At 27.9% G+C, this 23854-nt stretch overlaps 2 protein-coding genes across 2 annotated transcripts; both read right to left on the reverse strand.

Moving 5' to 3' along the window:
* Positions 1-1456: 1456 nt before the first annotated feature.
* LOC112597856 lies at positions 1457-7990 on the reverse strand. Its single transcript, XM_025344092.1, has 5 exons — positions 7509-7990; positions 5780-6287; positions 2496-2573; positions 1736-1825; positions 1457-1606 (listed from the first exon to the last, which is right to left on the reverse strand). The coding sequence occupies exons 1-5, from the start codon at positions 7988-7990 to the stop codon at positions 1457-1459; spliced, it is 1308 nt and encodes a 435-aa protein (XP_025199877.1).
* A 7582-nt stretch (positions 7991-15572) lies between these two features.
* Positions 15573-21146, reverse strand: LOC112597807. The gene is made up of 4 exons (XM_025344028.1): positions 20668-21146; positions 17942-18470; positions 16622-16699; positions 15573-15657 (listed from the first exon to the last, which is right to left on the reverse strand). The coding sequence occupies exons 1-3, from the start codon at positions 21126-21128 to the stop codon at positions 16670-16672; spliced, it is 1020 nt and encodes a 339-aa protein (XP_025199813.1). The 5' UTR covers positions 21129-21146; the 3' UTR covers positions 15573-15657; positions 16622-16669.
* Between the last annotated feature and the right edge of the window lie 2708 nt (positions 21147-23854).

Here is a 23854-nt window from a genome sequence, read left to right on the forward strand (position 1 = left end):
ACGACCTTTCTAACGTCTTATTAATTAAAAAATCTTAATACCTACTTGATTTAAAAAAAAAAAATCTTGCAAAAAGCAACAGTGAGCCATTTTTGAAAAAATTGCGTTGTTTTCCTTATTTTTTGGGCTTTAACATCTAAAATTAAAAAAAAAAAAATATCAACTTTACATAATATTGATTTTTGAGCCTTGATGAAATTAATTTCACTGGGATTGAAAAAAATGAAAACTAAAATTTTTTTAGTAATTATTGGCATTATTGATTTTCCATTAAATACAAGAATGGAAATGTATAATGATAGTACAAAATTTATACATAACTGACAAAACCCTAAAAAAAATTCCAGCTCTTTAACTAATTTCCCGTCGACCCATGATTAATAACACGGGTATTAGTTGTTTTATTTGCACAATAAACGAACTCCGAAATAGCTCGCGCCCTCTGGCAGTTCACTTCGCGTTGGGTGGATGCGTTAAAGCTATTTCGCTAGACTTCGTACCATATTTTAACGGAGACCTATACACGGATAATAATTCGTTTGTTATTATCTGCCCATTAATTAAAATGAACAGGAAGTAATTATTTATCTTTTTTAGGTACTACCTAATTGATAGTTTAATTTTTGTTTTTTAAATACTAAACTAGGTAATTTATTTATAAAAAATGTTGTACTTACACATATCAAATCAGATAATTGTTCATATATTTTTATGTTAATTCAAACTTTCAAAGTGAAATATCTAGTTGGCTACATTACTATTTAGTTTTTATAATAATAATTAGATTAGTTTTAAGCTAAAATACTATTTATACCTACCACAAATACAGACATGTCTATAAATATTGTTATATTGTTATATGCATTGACTTAATATTAAACAATAGCTAATTACATTATTTTATATTGGACAGAATAATAACCATAATATAATAATCTAATATTATTAGATAGTATAATGTATAAGATTTGTTTTTGGAAAAAACTAATTCAATTTACTGCATACTACTAATAAAAAAATAAATCACAGCTGGGGAATTTTATGTTTTTTCAAATTTATTGTATTTAAAATTTGGCAGATAACGTATGGATAAATATTTTTTTATTATAATATACTGCATCTACAACTCTAATTTCCATATTAGCATTATGGTAACTAGTAAACTCTTCGATCGCGGTATAGGTACCGTTTACAGCAGGTATTTAGAGATGCCTTACGCATCCACATAAACGTTATAAATTATTAAAATAACGTGAGTGACAAGTGTGTAAATGATAGATACAGACGTGTATACACTGATCATTTTTTAACATATTTGTTTAAATATAATAACATTTCAATATGGTTCATTCATTAACATGCATAATGTTATATGAGTATATGATATATATTTTTTTTAAACTATACGTATTCTGTTACACTTAAAAAGTTTAGTTTCCATTTAGCTATTATCCACTCATGTTGTGACGTTTATATTATTTTTGATTTCCATAACACTATTAACAATTGGGGTTGTTGTGATATTATTGAAAACTAATGAAGGTTGCAAAGAAGATCCAAAAAACTGTATTAAAAAGATTATGTATGCCATCAGTAATCCAAAACCCTAAGAAAAAAAAAATAGATAAATATAGTGTTACACATTTATTGATATCCTATATTACCTATATATATTATTATAACATAGATATTATATTAATTTATAAATTATTATTATATTTAGTTAGGTACTTACTGCATAAAAGAATGCTATATTAATATTTATCATTCCGTATATTTGAAATTTTGAAGTTACTGCGTCTAATTGATTTTGAAATAGAATGATCTAAAATACATTTACGGTTAAGAAAATTGTGATTAGTAAATAATTATCAAAATACTAAAATAGTTTTATATAAAAGTAAAATCAAATATTTTTTGGTATTAAACGTTTATAATCATGATTAAATATTTTTATCTATTGATTATTGTTTTACTAGTGATAATAATTTATTCCTACACAATAAATTAACAATATATTTTTAAAGGTCTCTTATTATCATCAAAAAAACTTAAATTAAAATGTGTTCATATAATTATTAAACTTATTAAGAAGACATGTCACATATGTAAAGAAATCAAAAATTAAAAGAGTTTAAATTTTATAAAAAGAAAGTGTTCGCTGTATTATTACTGCTGACAATAATTATAATTTTTTAATTATTTTTTTGACAAATCTATTTTTCGATAATTTGCCTTCCATTTTTTTTTTATACCGAGTCAATAATATTATATCACATATCTACATTCTGCTTTAATTTTATACTATTATACGATTCAATTATATCATTAATGAATTAATGAGCTTTGAAGTAAAGGTAATTAATTTTTAGTATAGTGTATTAATGTAGGTAATGTTATAACTTGTATCTAGAGATGTAAACTTAATTAACTTTTATTAAACTTAAGAAAATTACGATTTAATTATTTTTCTTTAAAAACTTAAAATTGAATACCTCGGGCATTAATCTCCTGCTAGTGACTGGATTTAATGTTAATGTAAGCCAGCTCAATGAAATCCGTATAGGCATAATCTATATAATATTTAAATTATTATGTTTATTAATCATTGTAAATTTTAATATTAAGTAAATGTACTCTGTAAAATTAAATTAAATTAAATACAAACTTAAATTCTAACATAATTAGGTTACACATTTCTACAGTATGTCAACCTATTAAGCTTTAAAATATTAATTATTAATATTATTTTATTTTGTTTTTATTATTAAATAAACATACATTCATACAAACCATAAAGATTGAATACAACGGGTATTTACTTAACTATTAATAACTTAGTAAGTACAAAAATATAAACTTATGAACGTACTTATAAATAAGGTTGGGATTTTGAAGCATTAGCATCTAAAAAAGCTTAAATAATATCAAAGTAAGTATAGTAAGATATTTTTGAATTTTAACCTGGTTATTTTAACAATATCGGTTATATAATTTTATGAATTAAAAATATAATTACAATTTTTATAATAAAATCATATTTATTGTAACACAAGATAAAATAAAATATTTGTTTAACGATTTTGTGGACAATGATTGCATTTTCGGATTTAATAATTTTCCACTCTCGGGGGTCGGTTTTATTATGTTAATATTCGTACCTACTTGACTGAAAATTGTGTGAGTCTTTAATAAAATATTTCTATTTTTATTTTTATATATTATACATTTTATACTATTTGTGTGTAATATAAGTAATTATTAAATAAATAATGTTTTTAAATTGATAATATTATGTAATGAAAAAATGTCTACTATTTTTTGTATTTTTTATTGCATGCTTAGCAATTTTTAAATGCTATAAAATCCCAACTCTGATAATAATTTGGTCATTGCGAAATATATTTAATCAATACTATGGTTTAAAGTAATCATTTTTCTCAATCTCTCTAGGAGAAGTATAGTATCCTTCTCCCGTCTCCGCTTTGGCCACACCCTACTTCCTTCTCATTTCTTCTAACTTCCATTAAATTATTCTCCTCTCTGTACACTTTACAATGACCCAATGATTTGTGACATAACCCACCTCATCTTCAACTGCCTCAGCCTTTCACTCCAACATAACAACTAGTATCTCTTTTCAACACCTCCAATATTCCTTTTAACATCAAATATATTCTCTCTTGTCAACAAAAAACCATCATTAATAAAATACTTTTTTTTTAACCATACAGGTTTTTTAATTTAAGTTTTTCTTGTTCTTTTTTTTCTCTTTTTTTCTCTTTTATTATTTTTTAATAATTCATACATTATATTACTCGTGTTTTAATCTTGTTTGTTAACATTTAATTGTTGAAACTAATTGTAATTAAAAAGTTTAAATAAAAAAGAAAAAAGAAAAAAAACATATATATTTTTTTTTTTTTTAGCGTAAAATGTAGATAGTTATCTTATTATATTTATGTATTATTAATCGATATTATAAACAATCTATGGGAACTTCAAGGATATTGGGGTATCAATAGACACTTTTTAAATAATGACAATACCAATGCGTAAAGAATAAAAACCAATTACACGATTGAGTCACAATGTTATTCATAGTTAAAATAATATTTCACTACATTTTCTTACGTATTATTTACTGAGTATAAAAAGATAATATCAAAGAAATTATATACTATTGATGAACAGTAAAAGATCACTATTAAAAAAAGTTAAAATTAAATAATAAGAAAAACATATTGCTAAAAATTAAAAATGAATTATTGCATCGCTCTGGTACTAAAATGATATTAGTGCACACCAAATGACGTTTAGTGTATTAGGTATAAGATTTTTCTAAAGGGTTTTATAGTAAATGAAGATTTGCTATAAAAACTAACAAGTCCACTTTTTAAAATATTTCTAGGATAAAAAAAAAAAGCACTTATGCTTTGATATATTTGTGGTAATTGACTGAATTATTATTATTATATTATACTCAGTATATTTGTCACGTATCCGCCGTCCACCCGACTAGATAACGAAATTATGAGTTATGACCGTTGATAAAGCATGGATCGAGCGATTGGCATGGTATCGAGCGAATTAAACTAATTTTTAGTGTAGTTGTGACTGCTGACGTGTCGTAATACAATAGGCGTAATAATAAAAGTTGAATTTGAAATATAAAAGCCTTTGTTTTATTTAAAAAACAAATTTCTGTTGCTGTTTGTACGCTCCGGTACACTTAATTGTAGTATCCATTTTTTTTTTTTTTTTTATTTAAAGTGTACAACATATTTTTTTTCTACGAAAAAAATGCATGGTATTATTCAAAACTATAGGTAATTTGACTTTAACCAAGATCTGGGATAATATACACAATATATGCACACAGATACTTATATTTACTTATTAATTTAACTTTTTTTTTAACAAAACGTCAGGTAAGTATTAACTTATCTTATTTTCTCATAAAAAAATATAAGTCCATTTACTATAAAAACTATAAACAAGCCAGGTTATTTATTTTAATTGTTAACATTTTAACGATATTATCAGAAGATTCAATTACCTTATTAAAGTAATAATCCAAAAAATAAAATAATTGCTGAATGTGGTAAAAAATAAATACTGGATTACTGAGAATGTTTGACTGGCACAATGCCGGAATATCAAGATTGTACTGTAGTTAAATTAATTTTAAAGTTTAAATGACAGATATTACTCGGGGCCATAGTGGTACCTCACAATTCACAAAATATTGGTTCACTTCTCCATTCATCAAAAATTTTAATAGTAGAAATATTCTAAATAATATTCTGCTCGTAAAAATGTATGTTGATATTGAAGAGTAAACAATTATAACGTTAAAAAATATTTTTTCTCAAACGTTGTTTTAGAATGACTAAAATTATTTAAAACAAAAGTTTTTTAAACGTTAATTTTTTCTGAAATAATTAGTGTCTTATTATATTCAAAATTTAAATGGATTATCTCGTTTATAACGAACTAATAATTTGAAAGTTGTTACACCTATTTGTAGGGATATATTTTCTTTGTTTTATTTAATTCATGAAAAATTACATTTTCGAAAAAAATAGATTCATCTGGTTTTTATAACAAATCTTTCAAATACTCATTTCATTTTGATTACAAATAAAAATATTTTAAATATTTTTGTATTTAGACATTGAATTGAATTCCATATCGACTCACTTATCTACATATAGTTAATAATATACATTATTACGCATGCTATAAATAATGTATAGGTGTTGCGCTTAGATCTCACCATTTTTGTGATGTAATATTCACACGAATGCAAGTACCACAACCGGACGATTCTCATTCCCCAATAGCCTGAGTACAGGACGGTGCTCTCGTAAGTAATCGTCGTGCGTTTGTCCCATATGACGTAAGTCAAATGGTACGTCACCTCAGACGTGTAGAATAGGATGCGAGTCACACTGTCGATCATGTTCAGTAGCAGCGGCAGTTGGAACGCGTGGTTGACGCGCAAAAACAGCTCAATCACCCTCAAGTGGGTGGATCTCAGGTGCCGGATGTCCGCCGCCTCAAACGCCGGTATGCCCAGGGGGACCGGATGTCCGACCGCGGGGTTCGCCCAACATCTCCACCGCGGGTGCTCGGCCTTGTGCACTAGATCCTGTACGTCCATGTGGATCCGTTTCAGCCGAACGCACAGTGTTAAGCACGTGATGTAGAAAAACTGTTCGACCACGATGCAGTCGATGTTTGATAGAAACGAAAACAGAGTTATGAAATACTGGCGATTGAACCTGCAGGTTTCGAGAAAAAACGTCCAAATAAAATATAATGTTTACTTCAAGAGTTTTTTTGTTTCTTTAACTTTTTTTATTCGTCACTATATTAAGTACATATTATACAACATACATCGGCTATATTTCCCCTCCCCCTAAAGTCCTATGTCGTCCATAATATTAGTGGATCATTTAAATGCGAATTTTTCGACAGTAATCCAAAAAAAAAAAAAATATCTATATACAATAAAATAATTAACATTTCGAATAATCAAATTTTGTACAATCATATTTTCTTATTTAACATATTATATATTTCTTAAAAAATTTGAAAAAAAATTATTATAATCAATAGTTACTTGTGTTAACAGGTCTTATTATTAACTATGCTTAGGTATAATAAGACATACACATGAGATGAGATACTCGTGATCACCGTAGTAAAGGGTGCCTATAAAATAAATGTCACGCAAAAATATAAAATGTACAAATAGTTATTAAATAAACTTCTGAACAACTAAATAGCTAGATATAGATCAAACCAGAGGTGAATAACCACAGTTCATAAGTCAATAATTAAATATAATCTTATACTTGATTCGATATAACCGACTATGTCAATCTATTAAATGTTCAAAGTACCTGTTTAATATTATGTAAAACTGTAAAAGTGTTTAAAATATAAAACAATAATAACAAATTTTTGTAAGATATATAAATTTGATTTTATATTTGTTTTTTAAATAAAATCTTAAAAAATTAAAATATGCAATTATTATATTATTACCGATATATTTTTATTTGGTGTACGAAAAACAATAATTCATAGGTTATGATTAAGTACGAGCAAAATCATGAACATTATATTAGAATATTTTATTTAAATAATTATTCAAATGATTTTTTTTTTTACAATTATCATTCGAGTAAAACATTATTTAAAGAATTTTCAAACGGATTATTTGAACAATTTTCGAACATAATTATTGTTTTTTCAAGATTTTTTGAATACTTTTTATTTATTTGATCAAATTTGTTTAAAACGATTTGAAAAAAAAAATGAATTTGAATCAAATTTTCTCAATATGATTATTTAAATAAAAATGTGTTCGAATAATCCACTATTCGAACTACGCACTCGGACAAAAGGAACAAAATCATATGCTAATACGTATTATGATATAAATCGTTTGGTCCTAATAACATTATATTGAATTAATAATCATATGTCAACCTAACCTCGAAATGCTGAGAACGTAGTAAATGCCAAACTCGTAGACGACGAACGCGATCATTGTGAACGCCCTAAACGGTGGCCAGACGTGGCCGCGGTGGACGTGCGGCCGGAGCAGACACTCGCCGATCAGAGCCACGACCGACGGCAGCATCATGTGCAGCTGGCACAGGGCGGCTGTCGCTGACGTGATGAACGACATGTACACGTACAGCTCGTAGACTTTCATCGGCGACGTGCTGGCCAGCTTCTTGTCAAGCGCCTGTCTGTTCCGCTGTTCGGTGTCGGTCGGGTACATCAGGAACAGCATCTTGATGACGGTCGTGGCGGACGACCAGAACAGCAACAAGTGCACGGCCTTCAGCGCCACACCGAACCAGTGCAGGCGGAACCTGTGCGGCGCAGACCGCGACACCGTGTACGGGAACACTCCCAGAGCGTAGCTGCATACCCGAAGCGGTCCGTAGAGCGGTGCTGCATCAGTCATCAATACAATCCGAAACGGTAATACTGTCGGTCGTCCCTTCGATGTATTTTATGGATATTATTATTGGAGCGTGGATATTGATGTCCTGGAAAAATAAGAAAGACGCCTTTAAAAAACATCACTATTGATATATTATACAGTAATATACAGTATAACAATAATAACAATAATAAAAATTTTTTTAAAATACATTTAGCATTTTTTTAAATTGATATTGAATAACTATTTATTATGTGTGTATAATTTATGATCGATTATTATCTAATTGTATATATACTTATAAATTATAAAATATATAGACATTTTACTCAAAGTTTAAATAAAGGGCCTGTCCGAATGCATGTCATGTACAATTTTACTTATCTCAATTTAATTTTTTTGTTTTCAAAGTTGAAAGTTAAACCAATTATTTAATTGAAATTATGTAATATTTTTCGTTTTGACAGGCTTAGGATTGGCAATAGCAACTTTGTATTATTGTGCCGAAAATGTTAAAAATGTTACTGCACAACTAATATTTCATACTCAATTTATTAATGTTTTAATTTTAAAACGATTGAAATATCATATACTGTTATTATGTTGGTTGTAGATATAAAATCTTCTAAATTCGTGTAAATAATGATATAAACAACGCACAATTAATTCGTAAAAATCCAAATTAATATATATATATATTTTTTTTAGCATGTAAGTAGTTTAGATACACTGAAATTACGGATACATTAGATATTTTTAATTTACCTGTTTTAAGGACGCAATTGAAACATAGGAAAGGTATATAATTATAAAAGGTTGAAAATCGAAATTGGACACAATCGGATAACGTCGGATTTTCCACATCCATCAATATGTAACACCAGCTCTGTAACATTTCCCATAAAACGTGAAAATTAGAAAATGTTATACAACTTCGTCACATTTCGAATGAAAAATAACATGTGATTTATCGCAAACTTCGCCGATATATGATGGAAGCGCTTGAATTATTTTGTGCATTTTATTCTATACTCTACATAGTGACAATATATTACAATATTATATAGTTCACCAAATGCAATCTTGCTTATATAATGCATATTACTACCTATATTATACAATTATATTGGCCTTCGTCGTCTAGATGAACTAGACAGCACGACGAAGGTGTTTATCAAACTGGACAATATTATAACGGTTGCTTAGTTTTGCAGACGTCTTTAACATAATATTAATACGATTTGAATTTATCGTGACATGTTTGAATATCTAATTTATTGTTATTGTCGATTTCGTATTGTGGGTGTAGTACTGTGTATTGTGAGGTTATGTTTTATTATTGTACATTAATCATAATAGTATCCATAATGGACTATATATTATTTGAACGGATAATTAAAAAATTGGTATGCTCAATGACGCCCATCGTTGTTCAACATTTGAAAAAAAAGAACACTCACGTTACTACTATTGTAAAATAGGTACCTATTATCATTTTCACGAAAGCTCCAAACTGCATTATATTAATTATAACGTGTCAACCTGTTTGAAAGCCGGTTAAATTTGCGATAACTACTGCACAATGACAACTCATATTAGTTTTTATATATTTTTTATTTAAATTTAAATTTTTTAATAGCATATCATGAGACGTGAGTCTTCATAATGGTTTCATAGTTTTCGATTAAATAACTAATGAATATAATTCTTTATTTAGGTACAATGGTATAAACTATAAATATATTATAGTCCTTACGAAATGTATAGTGAACTTATGATTAAAGATAAGTATTCATATTATAATTTTTTATGTCTAGACAGGTTTGCACTAACATTGTCTGCAGATGTATCAAACTCAAATTTAAAGTTTAATAAATACCAAAAACAATAAAAGAATATTGGTTTCTATAAAATAATCTTATACAATATACTATACTTATACAATCTTCCAAAATGTGACATAATTTGATTGTCGTTCAATATACACTTTTCATACATTATATGGGCACATATACATATTCAATTATGTATACCTAGATACAAAATTTATGAACACGTCAACAATAATATTACATACATTTACAGTGTAACAGTGGCGAAGTTTCATAGAAAATAATGAGACTACGTCTATACACACTTAAAATGTGGATAAATAATTTGGTTTTATTATGTTTAATTGAATAAAATAAATTTTTATTTTTTAAATTTTATATCATAACTCGTTATTATATTTTGTATAATATATATTTTAATATTTGTCATAATAATTTTTTTTTTTTGTGCCATATCGTTAAAGTATTCTTAAAATAGATTGTTGCGAAACGTATAGCATGCTGTCGTCTGTCGTGACATAGTGATCAGTGGGTAATTTTTTAAACATCCAAAATACAGTATAAAAATAATGAGATGTCGCGTTGCGTTTTGTTTATCTAAGCACAGTATGCAAGAGAAATAGGTTAGGTTAAGGATTGTGCTGTGGACTTGTCTCGCGGCTCATTTTAATATTATTTCATTTTATAATACATTATTAATAAATTGTTGACATTTCCCATGGCATATTATTGTCTACCGCGAACTTATTGTAGTAGTTACTATGCTTAGACTTTATTTTACGGTTTATTTATTAATGGTGTGATAGTTACCTATGTCTAATTACTTGCATATTCGTATGCATTTACTTATTTGTGTTCAAAGGACATAGCCCGTTAATTTTTAATAAATATATAATAATAAAATATTGTACTATTGTTATTTGTTATTATTTCCAACGATTTAATAAATTCAATTTTGAATGATGGAATACTAAATAGTAAGCTAGCTACACATATGAGAAAAATATGAAATAAAAAATAAAAGACCATGCCCTTTACTATATTTAACATTAGCTGACGAAAAATTGATTCTCAAATTTGTTTCTATAACCATTGAGAAATACATGTTTTTCTAACGAATTAGCTATTGACGCAACATTTATTGACAAAGTCATCGACTTATTTTTACAAATAAAAAATAGAGAAATCAATTTTACGTATCAATTAATACAAAAGTATTTATTCTTAAATTATTTTATGACATGTCCACATATTAATGTGGTTTGCATATAAAACATGAATGTCACATTTCATTTTGTTTTTTAAATATCTCTTGTACAATTATTTTTAAAAGTTGTAATATATTTCATTCTGTTTCTAGTTTTAAAACATATATTTTTGTAATAACATTTAAAGTAAAATAAGAGAGGAGATATAACATCATTTTTTTATTTAACGTTTTTCTGACCTATTAACTTTTGTCTCGCCATTGGTTTATACGTTTTAAAATGCTTTTAAACATTAACTGATGAATAAAAACCGCACATAATAATATGACGAGAAACGACAAAAATCTACTGCAATTTACTGTAGGCATTTTGATATTTAACTATGTCAACAGTTAATGGATATGTTATATAATATATTGACGTGTTGAATACGTTTTCAAATTGTTAAATAAAATATTATTTTCAAACAAAGTGTTTTATGATATCGTAATATTCATAACATTGTGTACAATTGAAAGAAACTCAATAGATATTACAAGTTACAACTATTGTCTCGTTTAGTATTTATTATAGTCTATAATAATATTTAACAATTTAAGAGTACTTTCAAATACCTTTTAAACGTATTTTATTTTTTTATTTTTATGTATACAAATCAGCTATATATAATATATATATATATATATACGTGCATTCTATTATGAATTGTAAGTGTTTTAATAAATATAATAGAGTTTTTCAAGTGTTTTATTTTATTTTTACAATGACATTTTGTCAGGTTGGGATACAAATACACAATAGACAATATATATAGTCTAATCCTTGGAATTAGGACTTTTCGTGGTTGTTATGGGAAGTTCAATACACTTGCGAAAACATGAAAACCCTGCATTATAAGTTAATATACAAGATACTGTCTGTTATATATTATATTGATTATTATGATCAATATTAATAAGTTTATTGTTTTAAGCTTATTTACACGTCACATAATAATATAATATAAAAAAATACCATAACATGTATAATATACTGCAATATATATGATACATGTGTATATTAAATAAATTATAATATGTCATATTATAAGACTTTATTTATAATTATTAATACTGTCAAAAGAAAACTTATTAACTTACATTTTGGAATTTGATAACATGTGATATTTTTCAATAAAATAAATAAAGAAAGTAGGTAGGTATATGGATCAAATTATAAAAATATTATTATTTTTTTTTTTAATATATTAATAATTGTAATAATTATTAATGAATATTCATTCGATTTTGGTCATAGAATTTACAATGTTATATACGGTCATCGAGATCAAAACCTTTTTTTTTCTTTTTATTTTACTCAGTATTGTTTATTCATAAATTACAATATCATTTAAATATTTTCATAATGTATACGATACGTTTTAGTTATTTATTCATAATTCTGTAACAAAAACATACACTGATCCTCTACACAAACTTTTTCAGTGAGATTCGGTAATTATTTGTTAGGAACCAAATTAAATAAATAATAATTATTATATGTAACATTTATGAATTTGATTTTTTAATTCTATTTCATTGACAAACCTCAGTTAATTAAAAATAAATGCGTACATAGTGAAATATTTTTTAGTTGAGATATTTAATCAATCTATAGAACTCCTATTTGTGTTAGTTATATAATCAACGTTATTATTTATATATAGAATACAAATTATGGTTAAACTGGTTAAAGTGTATACTATATATGCTTGTGGATTTGACTGTCTATGTAGATAATATTGTATTTCAATCGCGCATATCTTCATAGTTCATGGTCATTATTGAAATTATTGTACTTACTTAAAAAAAACTCTTCTTATTGTTGTATATGCATGTTTAAATTATAGGTACATACAATATAAAATATACACATACCTTTGGGTTAAAAATGAAGCAACAAAATTGTTGTTAACATACAAGATGTATATATATATATATATATATACTATATAATATATACTATAACGATACATCTTATTTTTTCCCTAGTAGTCACAAAATGTTTTATGCAGTACATCAATTCATTGGGAATTTAACACAGATAGTACAATTTACAAGAGGTCATGCTAAGAATTTCTCAGTAGCTCGATTGAGTATCGAGAATATCAATATTGTGATGAAAAAAATAAATATCGACGAGGATATTTATCATTTTTACTCAATATTTTAATTGGCACATCCAACTTTAGTACCTATCAGTTTTTTCCATAATTTGTTAAAATATGTATTATGTGATTATGAATATATTTTTGAATAAAATCAACAGCCAGTAGTTATTATAATATAGTTTAAAATTGAAAAAATACCTAGTTTAATGTAGTATAGTTTAAAATTGAAAAAATACATATTTTAATGTTAAAACATAGTAAATAAAACAAATATATAAACATTTATTTTATTTACTGCATCAAAATCCAATAATTTTTGCCAATTTTTATTCAAATATGCTTAAAACCATTATAAAATAAAATTTCATTCGTATATTTATTAACAAATGATTTTCAACTTATAATGAGGTGTAATATTTAATTGGAAAGTGATTAGTTATGTATATAATATTTGGGCACGGAAATTATAGGATTTGTACACTGTTCTGAAGTTTTAAAAATCAAAAATATTAATGTTTATTTTTTATATTTCATCAATTTTAAGAAAAAAATACGTAGTTTATTGACTTGTATAGTTGTATACACATATATTAAGCATATTTAATATTAACTAAAAAAAAAATAAATGAATCGTTTTTTATTTTTCTTAACCTATGTATTCTAGATAATATTAAACATAAAATTCAATATAACTTCATGTAAACATTTATTTTCATCATCGCAGTGGAATATTAATTTGACGACACCGGTTTAATTTGCATTAAACCTATATATCATATTAATATATGCCAAAATAACTATCTTATCATTGATAAGTTATCGATTTAACTTATGGTAAATCTATTTTTTATCCATTACCTAGTAAATTTAATTGTACACGATTGCCATTTTAGTATCTTATAGTAATTTTTTTAGCTAATTTTTCATTTCACTAAGATTATCAAAATACCAATCAATTGTCTGCCATACATGAAAAATTGTAAATTTATTTTTCGTTATTTTTACATTTGTTTTCGGGCATATTATTAACAACATAAAACATTTTTTTTTTGGAATTCTTTTTAATTTTTTTGCACATTTAACAATTTTCATGCATATTTCATAATTTTTTCGGGCATACATATATTTGCATGTACATCTTACTTAATTTAATTTTTATTACTTCCAAGCTATAAATCGATATAATTTAAGTAAGTTCTAGTTGTAGTTTAATACTTTTAAAATATAATTTTCACTAATGTAACTGATTATGAGGGTTACCGATCTAAGTATGATGTGCTGACATGCCGTAAGTGTGGATGTTCGCTGACGGTTGTGCTGATCATCGTGGAGTGTTCTCCACTGAAGTATTTCTATTCGTATCGCACACTCTCGCTAAGTACGCATTGGTCATTATTATGTATAACGACACGTGCTAGAAAACCTTAAGTCAGCAGTCAATCCCTCTTGCAATTCCTCACACTCAGTATATAAGCCGTTCCCTACCTTAGGAGCAATATACGATTTCGATAGACGGCAATCTTTATACTAATATTAATTCATATTTATCATTAAATAATAATATATCAGATATAAAACATATAAAAATAATTGAAGTGAAAATATAATATTTATTTACCAGTTTATAAACACACCATAAGTTATTATCATTATTTATAAATTTAAATTTTATAAAATTATAAACAATAAATAATTAAACTTTTAATATACGTTTACAAAATTATATCTAAGCGTAACTATAAGATTATAATAAGAATAAGGAGTTTAACTACAATAGCAAAAATATTAATAATACGCTAATTATAAATTATTTCATTTAAATTTTATATTATTATCAATACATTTAGTATTATCAAATAGTTTAATAAATAAATGTTTTATAATAACCCCCCCCCCCCTTATTTACTTAATGATTCTCCATTAAAACTGTTAAGTTGAATTAATTTTGTGTTGTCATTATTTTTCCCTTTTATCGTGCATTATAATATACTTGTATGTTCCTTCGTTAAATGCATGTTTAAATTAAATAAATTAAAAGTACACGTTTCGTTGTGCGTAAAATAGTTGTGTTGTATTACATGGTTATATATATGTAACATGTACTATAAAGCGGATGATTAAATTATACATAACAATTAACAACATTAATGTATATTTTTACGCGATTACGTAAAATGTATGGTTTTTAATCGTATAATTGTCGCAGTTCAATAGTAATAAATTATCTATCTGTATGTGTTGCATTGTTTATGGAAATAGATGCCATTGAAATCTGATTAAACGCAAAAAACTGTAGTAAAAGCGCTAGATACGCCAGAGTAGTAACAAATCCCTGCAGAATAAACGTGATCATAGCAATATTTATATTAAGTTGTAGATAAACGCTAATTATCAAAAACAAATACTTACAGCATAAAATAGTGACATATTGATGTTTAAAACACCAAATAATTCAAACTTGGATTTTATTGTATCAAGTTGGTGTTGAAATAGAATTATCTGAAATTATATTTTTATTTAAAAAACATTAATAATTGACATCATATCTTATAGGTATAAGCAAAATTAATGAAAAAAAAATTGTTAAAATTTGTTATATCTATGATTTTTTTTTTTTTTAAATCTGTTCTGTTCTCACTTCTAATTTTCACATTTATTATAAATCTAACACAGTAATATATGCATAACCTTTACTTAAAATAAGTCTGTTCACATAAACTCCGTTGGCTAATTTATATAAAATTATTAAAGTTTTTCGAGAACTTTTAATATTATTATCCTTCTACCGCAGAGCCGTCTGACAATATTCAATACTATAAAACTGTTTCCTCAATCCTCAAGTTTAATTAAAATGCATAATCATAACTATATTGTTGTTCAAGTCACTTTTCATCTTTTCACATATGACATATATTTTTTTTCTATTCAATTTATATTTTTTAATTTATATTTCTGCTATCTAATTTAAAAATATGGTTTAGAGTACCTACTTAGTTTCATATTCAATTTGTATACATATATTTTTACTTTTATTTTTGAAAGTAAATTAAAATTATAAAGGTGAAATTACAAGTTTAATGTTTAAATGAAAAACATAATATATGATCAATAAAGGGTATTACTTAAAGTAATTATCTGTAATTATTTTTGGTATATATCATATAGACAATAGTAATAAACATTACGCATTAAATGGGTTAATATTGATTTAAATACAACAGTAAAAAAATAAATAAATAAACTGTTAGTATTTAATTGATGGTAAGCATATATTTTTTCAATATTGAAGTAGATAACCTTTATTTATGATTTAATCAATACGTATAATATAATTATATGTGAAATCTAAAAACGCATACAATTGAATTAATTTTTTAGAAAACATGGTTTTTATTTTACCCGACGTTTGACTTTATTATTATATTATTATTGTTATTGTTATTTTTTTTTTTTTTTTGTTTACCTCAGGCATCAGTTTCCGGCTTGTAACTGGATTCAAAATCAATGAAAGTCAGCTAAGTGACAAACGTATTGGTAAAATCTGAACAGAGCAAAAAATAAACAAAAAAAATATGTTAAATGCATGCAATACCAAATTTATATATTATACCATATGATATACAACAGTATGACAGTAACTGGGAAAGTGTAGGTACGTGTACCTAATATTACTTTAATACTTGTAATATAACATATTATGTCTGACGTGCGCGTAATTAGTTTATTCACGCATTTTAAATTTACTTTAGTTCGATTATTTTTTCTTAAGGTTTACGTCGGAATTTTGGTTTTTGTGTTCTCTAATTATTCGTCCACGCGTTATCGAATTTATTTAGAGAACATTTTTTATTTGCGAAGTACAGTGTATATGTTACCGGCAATGTGTTGAATCCGGTATTATATAGAAATCCTAGGTATTCTATAGAATACTAAAAATGAGCAGGAAAAGTATAGAATGTAATACAATGACTAGGTATTCTATAAATCGCCTAACCTCAAGCAGGAAAAGTGTATATAATAATTAATATAAAACTTAGATTTGTACCTATATAGTGGTGTACCTCTGTAATCAACAATATTATTATGTCATCGCATACAACACGTGTGCGATGTATTATCGATTATCGTTATTATTAGCTAATCATATTATCAATGCTATTCGTGTATACGGAAAAATTCAATGTACGCCTTTAAAAATATTATTTCTTTTCGCTTTTGTAAAGATACATTAAAATGTCTCAACTTCGTTATGTTGAACTAAAGAAAAGATGAAAAGAGTCGAAAGTTACTGTTGATTTATCGAATGATAAATTGAAAATGTCAATAAATAAAAAAAAATGCTTATGTGTAAAAAATAATATTTTATGTAGTCATAAATGTCGTGCATCAACTATATGCTGCAGTAAATAAATAAAAATAAATATAATAAACATATTTTGATTTAACACATTAACCTGACATAGTATAGGCGTTTTATAGAATCCTAGGAATCGTATAAAATACCTAGGCATAATATTAATTATTACCATTCGAATTTATTACCTACATTGGCAAATAGTTCAAAAAGAATCCTGCAGAATTCCTAGGGAATTTATCGAGTGCCTAAATCCAATACTTTTCCGGTAACACATTATACAACTGTATAAGTGTACCTATAGGTACAATACACGAATAACGAACTTATCTGTAATAAACCCTGTAAATCATGCTCGTTCGTCCGGACAGTATATATTCGTTAAATTTAACCACTCGCCCTACCACACACACACACACACACACACACCTTTTTGGTCACGTAATGTTCGCACAGGTACAGGTACCAGAGCCGGACGATCCGGATGACGCAGTAACCCGACCACATGGCGGTGTTCGAGTAATTCACGTGTTTCTTCTTCTCCCATATGACGATGGTCACGTCGAACGCGATACCGTACATGTAGACGACGATGCGGAACACGCAGTCGAACATGCACAGCGACAGCGGCAACTGGAACAGCCGGTTGATGCGGGCGAACAGTTCCATGCACGCGCGGTGCACGGCCCGCAGGTCGCGTATGTCGGCCGCGCTGAACGCCGGTATCCCCGCCAGCCGGCCGGCCGCCGGTCTGTCGCCGCCGGCCACGGACGCCCAGCAGCACCTCCACCGGGGGTGCTCGGCCTTGTGCACGAGGGTCTCGATGTCGTCGTGCAGCGCGCGGAGCCGGAGGTACAGCGACACGCACATCAGGTAGAAGAACTGCTCGACGACGACGCACGTGATGTTCGACAGCGGCGGGAACAGACAGATCAGCTTGGCCGAGCTGAACGTGAACCTGTATAGCAGTGCGTTACAAACACAGATAAGACGACCGCGAATTCGTTGTTGCAATGCAACACGAAAAAATATACGCGCGTAAAAAAAAAAAATAAAATAAATATTCGAACCGATGTTTATGAGACTCGAAACGCGGATAAGGAACTGTGTGTGATGAATAATTTGGCGAGAGGACATTTTTTTTAAATTTGAAATCCGACTAGACTTTAGACGTCTTGTTCGTTTCCAAAATATTGAAATGGATACGACATTCTGATTGGACTTTTGTGCTTTTTTTATCAGCTAGCGAGGACTGTGTTGCAGAGAAATAAGAACAAGAAAATAATAATCGTGCGACAGATGAACATTTTTTAACACATATAGGTAGGTAATCAGTAAAATACAAACATTTACGTTGTACGCGCGCCAAAACATAACTTTTATTAATATGTTATGTGGATTTCATAATACAATAATTAATGTGTATTCGGATATTTCAAGACCAGGCGTACTGGGGCGCACGTTATTATAAAGTTATAAAGACTAAGATAAAGTAATTTTCGCTGCAGTGAATTTAAACCGAGTACAAATACAGTTTAAACAAAACCAAGAATTATTGTTAGTGCCTGAAGGCAAAATGATATTACACATATACAGATATATTTACATACGTATTGTTTCATGTCTTATTATTGTTGTTATTAAACATTATTCATATCGTTATATTTGCGTATATTGTTACTTGACACGTATTGGGTTTACGCCTCTACCTAATGGTTGAAGTAGGCGAGGGGTATATCACCTCGCTAGACCCATTATTTAAATAATCTACTTTTGTTTCGAATTAGCGCATAGCTCGCTGACATATCTCATTTTGATAATATATTAAAATATTATTACTGCGGCAATTTTCGTAAAAAAATAGCAATAAACAAAAAATATGATACGGTCATATAAGTAATTTTTTTAAGGAAGAAATTCATCTATGTTTATAGCTGCATTTACAAAGTTTTAATATCCATCACACTTGTTTTGTGCCTTTTCGACCGCTGGTTATATGATTATATTATGTAAATAATGTTAAAAACATAAAATATTTAAGAATAATTCTATAGCAAATACAGGGTATTCCAGTAAAACAGAAAAATATAAATAGCTCTCAAACAAATAAAAAAAAAATGTATTTACAAATGGTTTTAATGAAAACAAGAACTGTATTATAATTTATTAAGATCCCAAAAGTTGAAAATCTAATGTCTATAAGATGGTGTCTGTTCGTATACATTAAACTAATCTAATTAAACGTAATTACTTTTTTGTAAAATGCCTCAACAGCAAATGTACGATTCCAGGTAAAAAAAAAAAAAAAAAAAATGAAATAAAATCTGCGATAACTAGTAAAGCGAATTAATGATAACGATAAAGTTAATTATGACATTTGCAAAAAATCAAATACCAAAATATCGAAAATAACATTTTTTTATAACATTTCGGGTGTTGCATTAGAACTCAGAGTAAAACTTACCATTTATATTTTAATTTATATAGTTCGAAAAATGTATTATTATTTTTCAAATTAGTCGTTCCATTATTATCAATAACTGTGCATCCATATTAAATGCAGCATAAATTCAATTAAAAATTTTCGATACCATACAACCGAATGATTGTCTACCTATTTTGTTTGTTTTATGTAGGTATATTTATAAATTATATGAATACGTGTATATATAAATTTGAAAAAAATATATTAAGTTATGATCTTAACGATATATAACATGCATTATATTTGTGGCGCAGCTTACAATTTCAATGTTAAATGTTAATAATAAAAATTGTACTACTCAACTGACCATATTTTTATTTAAAGGTAGAAATACATTTTTCGCTATTTGGCATTAGCTTTTTTTTGTGTAAATCACTATTATTATGACGTTTTTGCTCATTTTATTTCGCTTTTTTTGCTCTCACTCTTATGACCGAATACTCAATGGCACACATTTTAATATGAACCGACCACGCCGGTCCACGATAACTCTATAAATGGCAGTTGATCGAGTTAACGAAAATACCACCGTTCACCCATTCAAAATCTACAGCTGTATAGTCTGCCAACACTATACATTCAAAATTTTCCGTTTTCGCGGAAAACTCTGCAGTGTTTGCACGAGACGTGTGACGGCCGACGACCATCTCTGGGCAGCGGACAAACTTACTTGTACGTGATCATGACGAAGTACATGGCGAATTCGTAGGCGACGAACAAGACGACGGCGTACGCGGAGACGTGCTGCCAGACGCCGGTGACGTGGTCCAGCCGGCACAGATCGAAGAAGCACTCGTTGGTGGCGCGGAGGACGGGCGGCCACAGCATGTGGGCCTGGCACGTGGCGGTGGCCGCGATCCCGGCGAACATCATGTAAACGAACAGCTCGTCGATGTCCAGCACCCGGGTGTCCAGCAGCTTCTTGGCCATCTTCCGGTAGTTGTCCAGGTTCCGCATGGACACCACGCACACGATCAGCGACACCAGCCAGTAGAGCGCCGTGTGGAACGCCTTGAGCGCCACGCCGGGCCAGTGGACACGGAACCGCCGGGGCGGCGGGCCTGGGGTCCGGGCGACCGGAAATACGCCGAACAGGTAGGCGCAGACGTGCAGCGGCCGGTGAAGTTTCATGGTGCACGCGCGCGGTTCGTCCGGCCGTTGCGAGTTACCTGCAGCTATAGTGAATCGCTTTAACTCCGCGCGCAGAGCGTTAATTGCGCGTGTAGTGTGGTACGTCGTCGCCAACGTCCAATCGTACGACACGTTTTGTGTGCGTGTGGTCGTAACACGCACGCGCACGAATCACAAAAAAAAAAAAAAAATGATAAAAATAATAATAATAATTAACTGTCACAATAAATGCCGTATAATTATTATAATAATAATATTAGTGTAGAGATACTGTAATTATATTGTCGCCGCATTTCCTATCATCGCGAAGTCCGTGTGCCAGGGTTTTCTGATTGTCGTCTGTTCGTATATATAACTGGTGCAGTGTAGGTATTAGTTAATTATATTCAATCGTGATGACTATTTTCTTATTTTCCATGATCAATGTCAACCATAATAAATACCTACAAAAAAAAAAAAAAAAATTATTCGATTTCCGTTTGAAGAAGCAAAATACATGTGTGAGCTTATTTTTAAGAGACACTTTTTCTTAAAAATCATTTATTATTGCACCCCTACACTTTGGTACAAGGTATACCATGAACGTTTTAAACAGTTTTAGCTGTACGTTAACTAGTTAGTCATGCCAACATCTTCTTTATATCGTATAGAGATAATTAATCATAACTGTACAGTATAGTGTGCAATTCATATTATACAATTTAAACAAAAACAAAAATACATAGAAAATATTGAAAGTACCAAGGTTCTACAATAGGTATTTAAATATTCCATATAAATTTCGATGAATATTTAAGGGTAATCAAAATAAAATTTACTACCTCCAATTATTATTAAAAGATTATTAGAGCAGTTGAAAATGTAATATTCATCGGATAGATAAAAATTTTAAAAATGTTTACACATGTTCAAAAATGTAATATTATTTTATGTGACATGATAAGCGTTAAGTACATCATACAAATTGATTCCATTGGAGCACAGCATACTCGCACTTACGCATTGTATATTGTAAGGCTATTCATACTAAAGACCACAATTGTCATTTTTTTTTTATTTATTAGGAAAACTATATATTCCTACCTACATAACAATATATGGTTGACTTATAGAAAAATAACCTAGTTATTTATATTATTTTTATTTTTAATAATTGCGCAAGTTGTATGTTTTAATCTTAAAACTGGAGAAAAATATTTTCAAAAAACGATAATGTATAACAGATAAAATATTCTGTATAATTTAATGTTATGGTATTTTTATTTTATTAATACGTAAATCAAGTGTCAATAAATGAGATAAAATGCAAAGAATATCTCGCACAAGAGTATAGAGGTCCAATGAGACTCTAAAATCTATTTGATACATTATTTTAAAAATCAACAATTATTGTAGAAAAATGTTCCGAGTGAAAAGATATGCATGTACTGTAATTAATAAATTGTAAATACCTTAAAAATCACTGTGATCATAAATAATAATATATGTAATATAAACTATAATATGCGGTAGTATATTGTAAATATTAATAGTATTTCAGAGATAAAAACTTAAAATTAGGTAAGCACAATTGAAAAAAAAACAACTCAATAATTGAATAATAATCAATATAATGTAACCCAGCTCTAAACGGATTACCAAGTAATACCAAGTCGTTTTGAAAGTACAAATGCATATCATAATAATAAAATATTTTGAAATAATATCTAAAATCAGTAATATTCAAATAGACTTGTACTCGCCATGCATAATACTGCAACGGTCAGGCTTTTAACGTGACCTAAAAACATTGTCTTTGTCATAGTCATCGTGATGGTGTTTTTGTTGTTTTTTTTGATTTTTATTGTAACGTATTATTAGTGTTGTATACGATTCAGATCCCGCATCGAATAATGTTTTTTTTTTTTGCGGCAAATAATAAAAAAAGACCGCCCCACAACCGAAACGAGGCGTTTTATAGCGACAGAGAACAATTTTTTATGGCGTTTTCTTTTGAATCACCAATTTAATAAAATAGGTTTTTTCGGTCCTGGTCCATAAAATACTCGATATAAACGAATTGAAATAGATAATAACACATATATTCTAACTTGTTTAATATATACATTATATATTATACAATATATATAATACTTATATGTTCAATCCATTTTTTCTTCAATAATAAGTAATAATTTTAAATATACTTAGAAACCAAATTTTCAAATGTTTGAGATTTCTTGTACCACTTAAGGATTGTCTTTTAGAAATACAAACTTTTGTTTATCAAATGATAGCTCTCCTCCCTCCCCATTTTAAACAATTAACAACTTAATAGATATTTATACTTTTTATTAAAAGTATTTGGAATACATTTAAAATATTTTCTAAAATATTTTATCTATATAAATATAATTTTAGAAGTTTAATTTAAAACGTTCGATTCAATTCAAATATTTTATTTTATACCAGCTATCTTTCTTAATCATAGCTGAAAATTCTAAAATCTAATGATTTGGAGTCAGCTCAGTGTATGATGTATAATAATAATATATGTTAAAAATTAGATGATAATGTTTAATACACCAGATAATGTTTTAACATTAACTGTGCACATTTTTAATAATATATATAATGTTAATTGTTAACTATCTGCATTGTAGGTGCAGGATAGGTAATATTAAATTTTTAAATTTTATATATTCCCGCCATTGTTTAACCCATTTGTATCTTGTATCCTATATTAT

The sequence above is a fragment of the Melanaphis sacchari genome, unplaced genomic scaffold (assembly GCF_002803265.2).
Source record: "Melanaphis sacchari strain LSU unplaced genomic scaffold, SCAv2.0 Contig43_pilon_pilon, whole genome shotgun sequence".
Lineage (NCBI taxonomy): Eukaryota > Metazoa > Arthropoda > Insecta > Hemiptera > Aphididae > Melanaphis > Melanaphis sacchari.

What these genes read in the sequence shown, in the direction of transcription:
- LOC112597856 (XM_025344092.1), bottom strand. Translation starts at nt 7,990, where the DNA reads ATGACTGATGCAGCACCGCTCTACGGACCGCTTCGGGTATGCAGCTAC. An exon ending in AATATTACATCACAAAAATG is followed by an intron (nt 2,574 to 5,779) that starts GTGAGATCTAAG and finishes AATATTATATAG; the next exon opens with ATTATGCCTATACGGATTTC. An exon ending in ATATAGCATTCTTTTATGCA is followed by an intron (nt 1,607 to 1,735) that starts GTAAGTACCTAA and finishes TTTTTTTCTTAG; the next exon opens with GGTTTTGGATTACTGATGGC.
- LOC112597807 (XM_025344028.1), bottom strand. Translation starts at nt 21,128, where the DNA reads ATGAAACTTCACCGGCCGCTGCACGTCTGCGCCTACCTGTTCGGCGTA. An exon ending in TTCGTCATGATCACGTACAA is followed by an intron (nt 18,471 to 20,667) that starts GTAAGTTTGTCC and finishes ACTGCTATACAG; the next exon opens with GTTCACGTTCAGCTCGGCCA. An exon ending in AACATTACGTGACCAAAAAG is followed by an intron (nt 16,700 to 17,941) that starts GTGTGTGTGTGT and finishes TGCTCTGTTCAG; the next exon opens with ATTTTACCAATACGTTTGTC.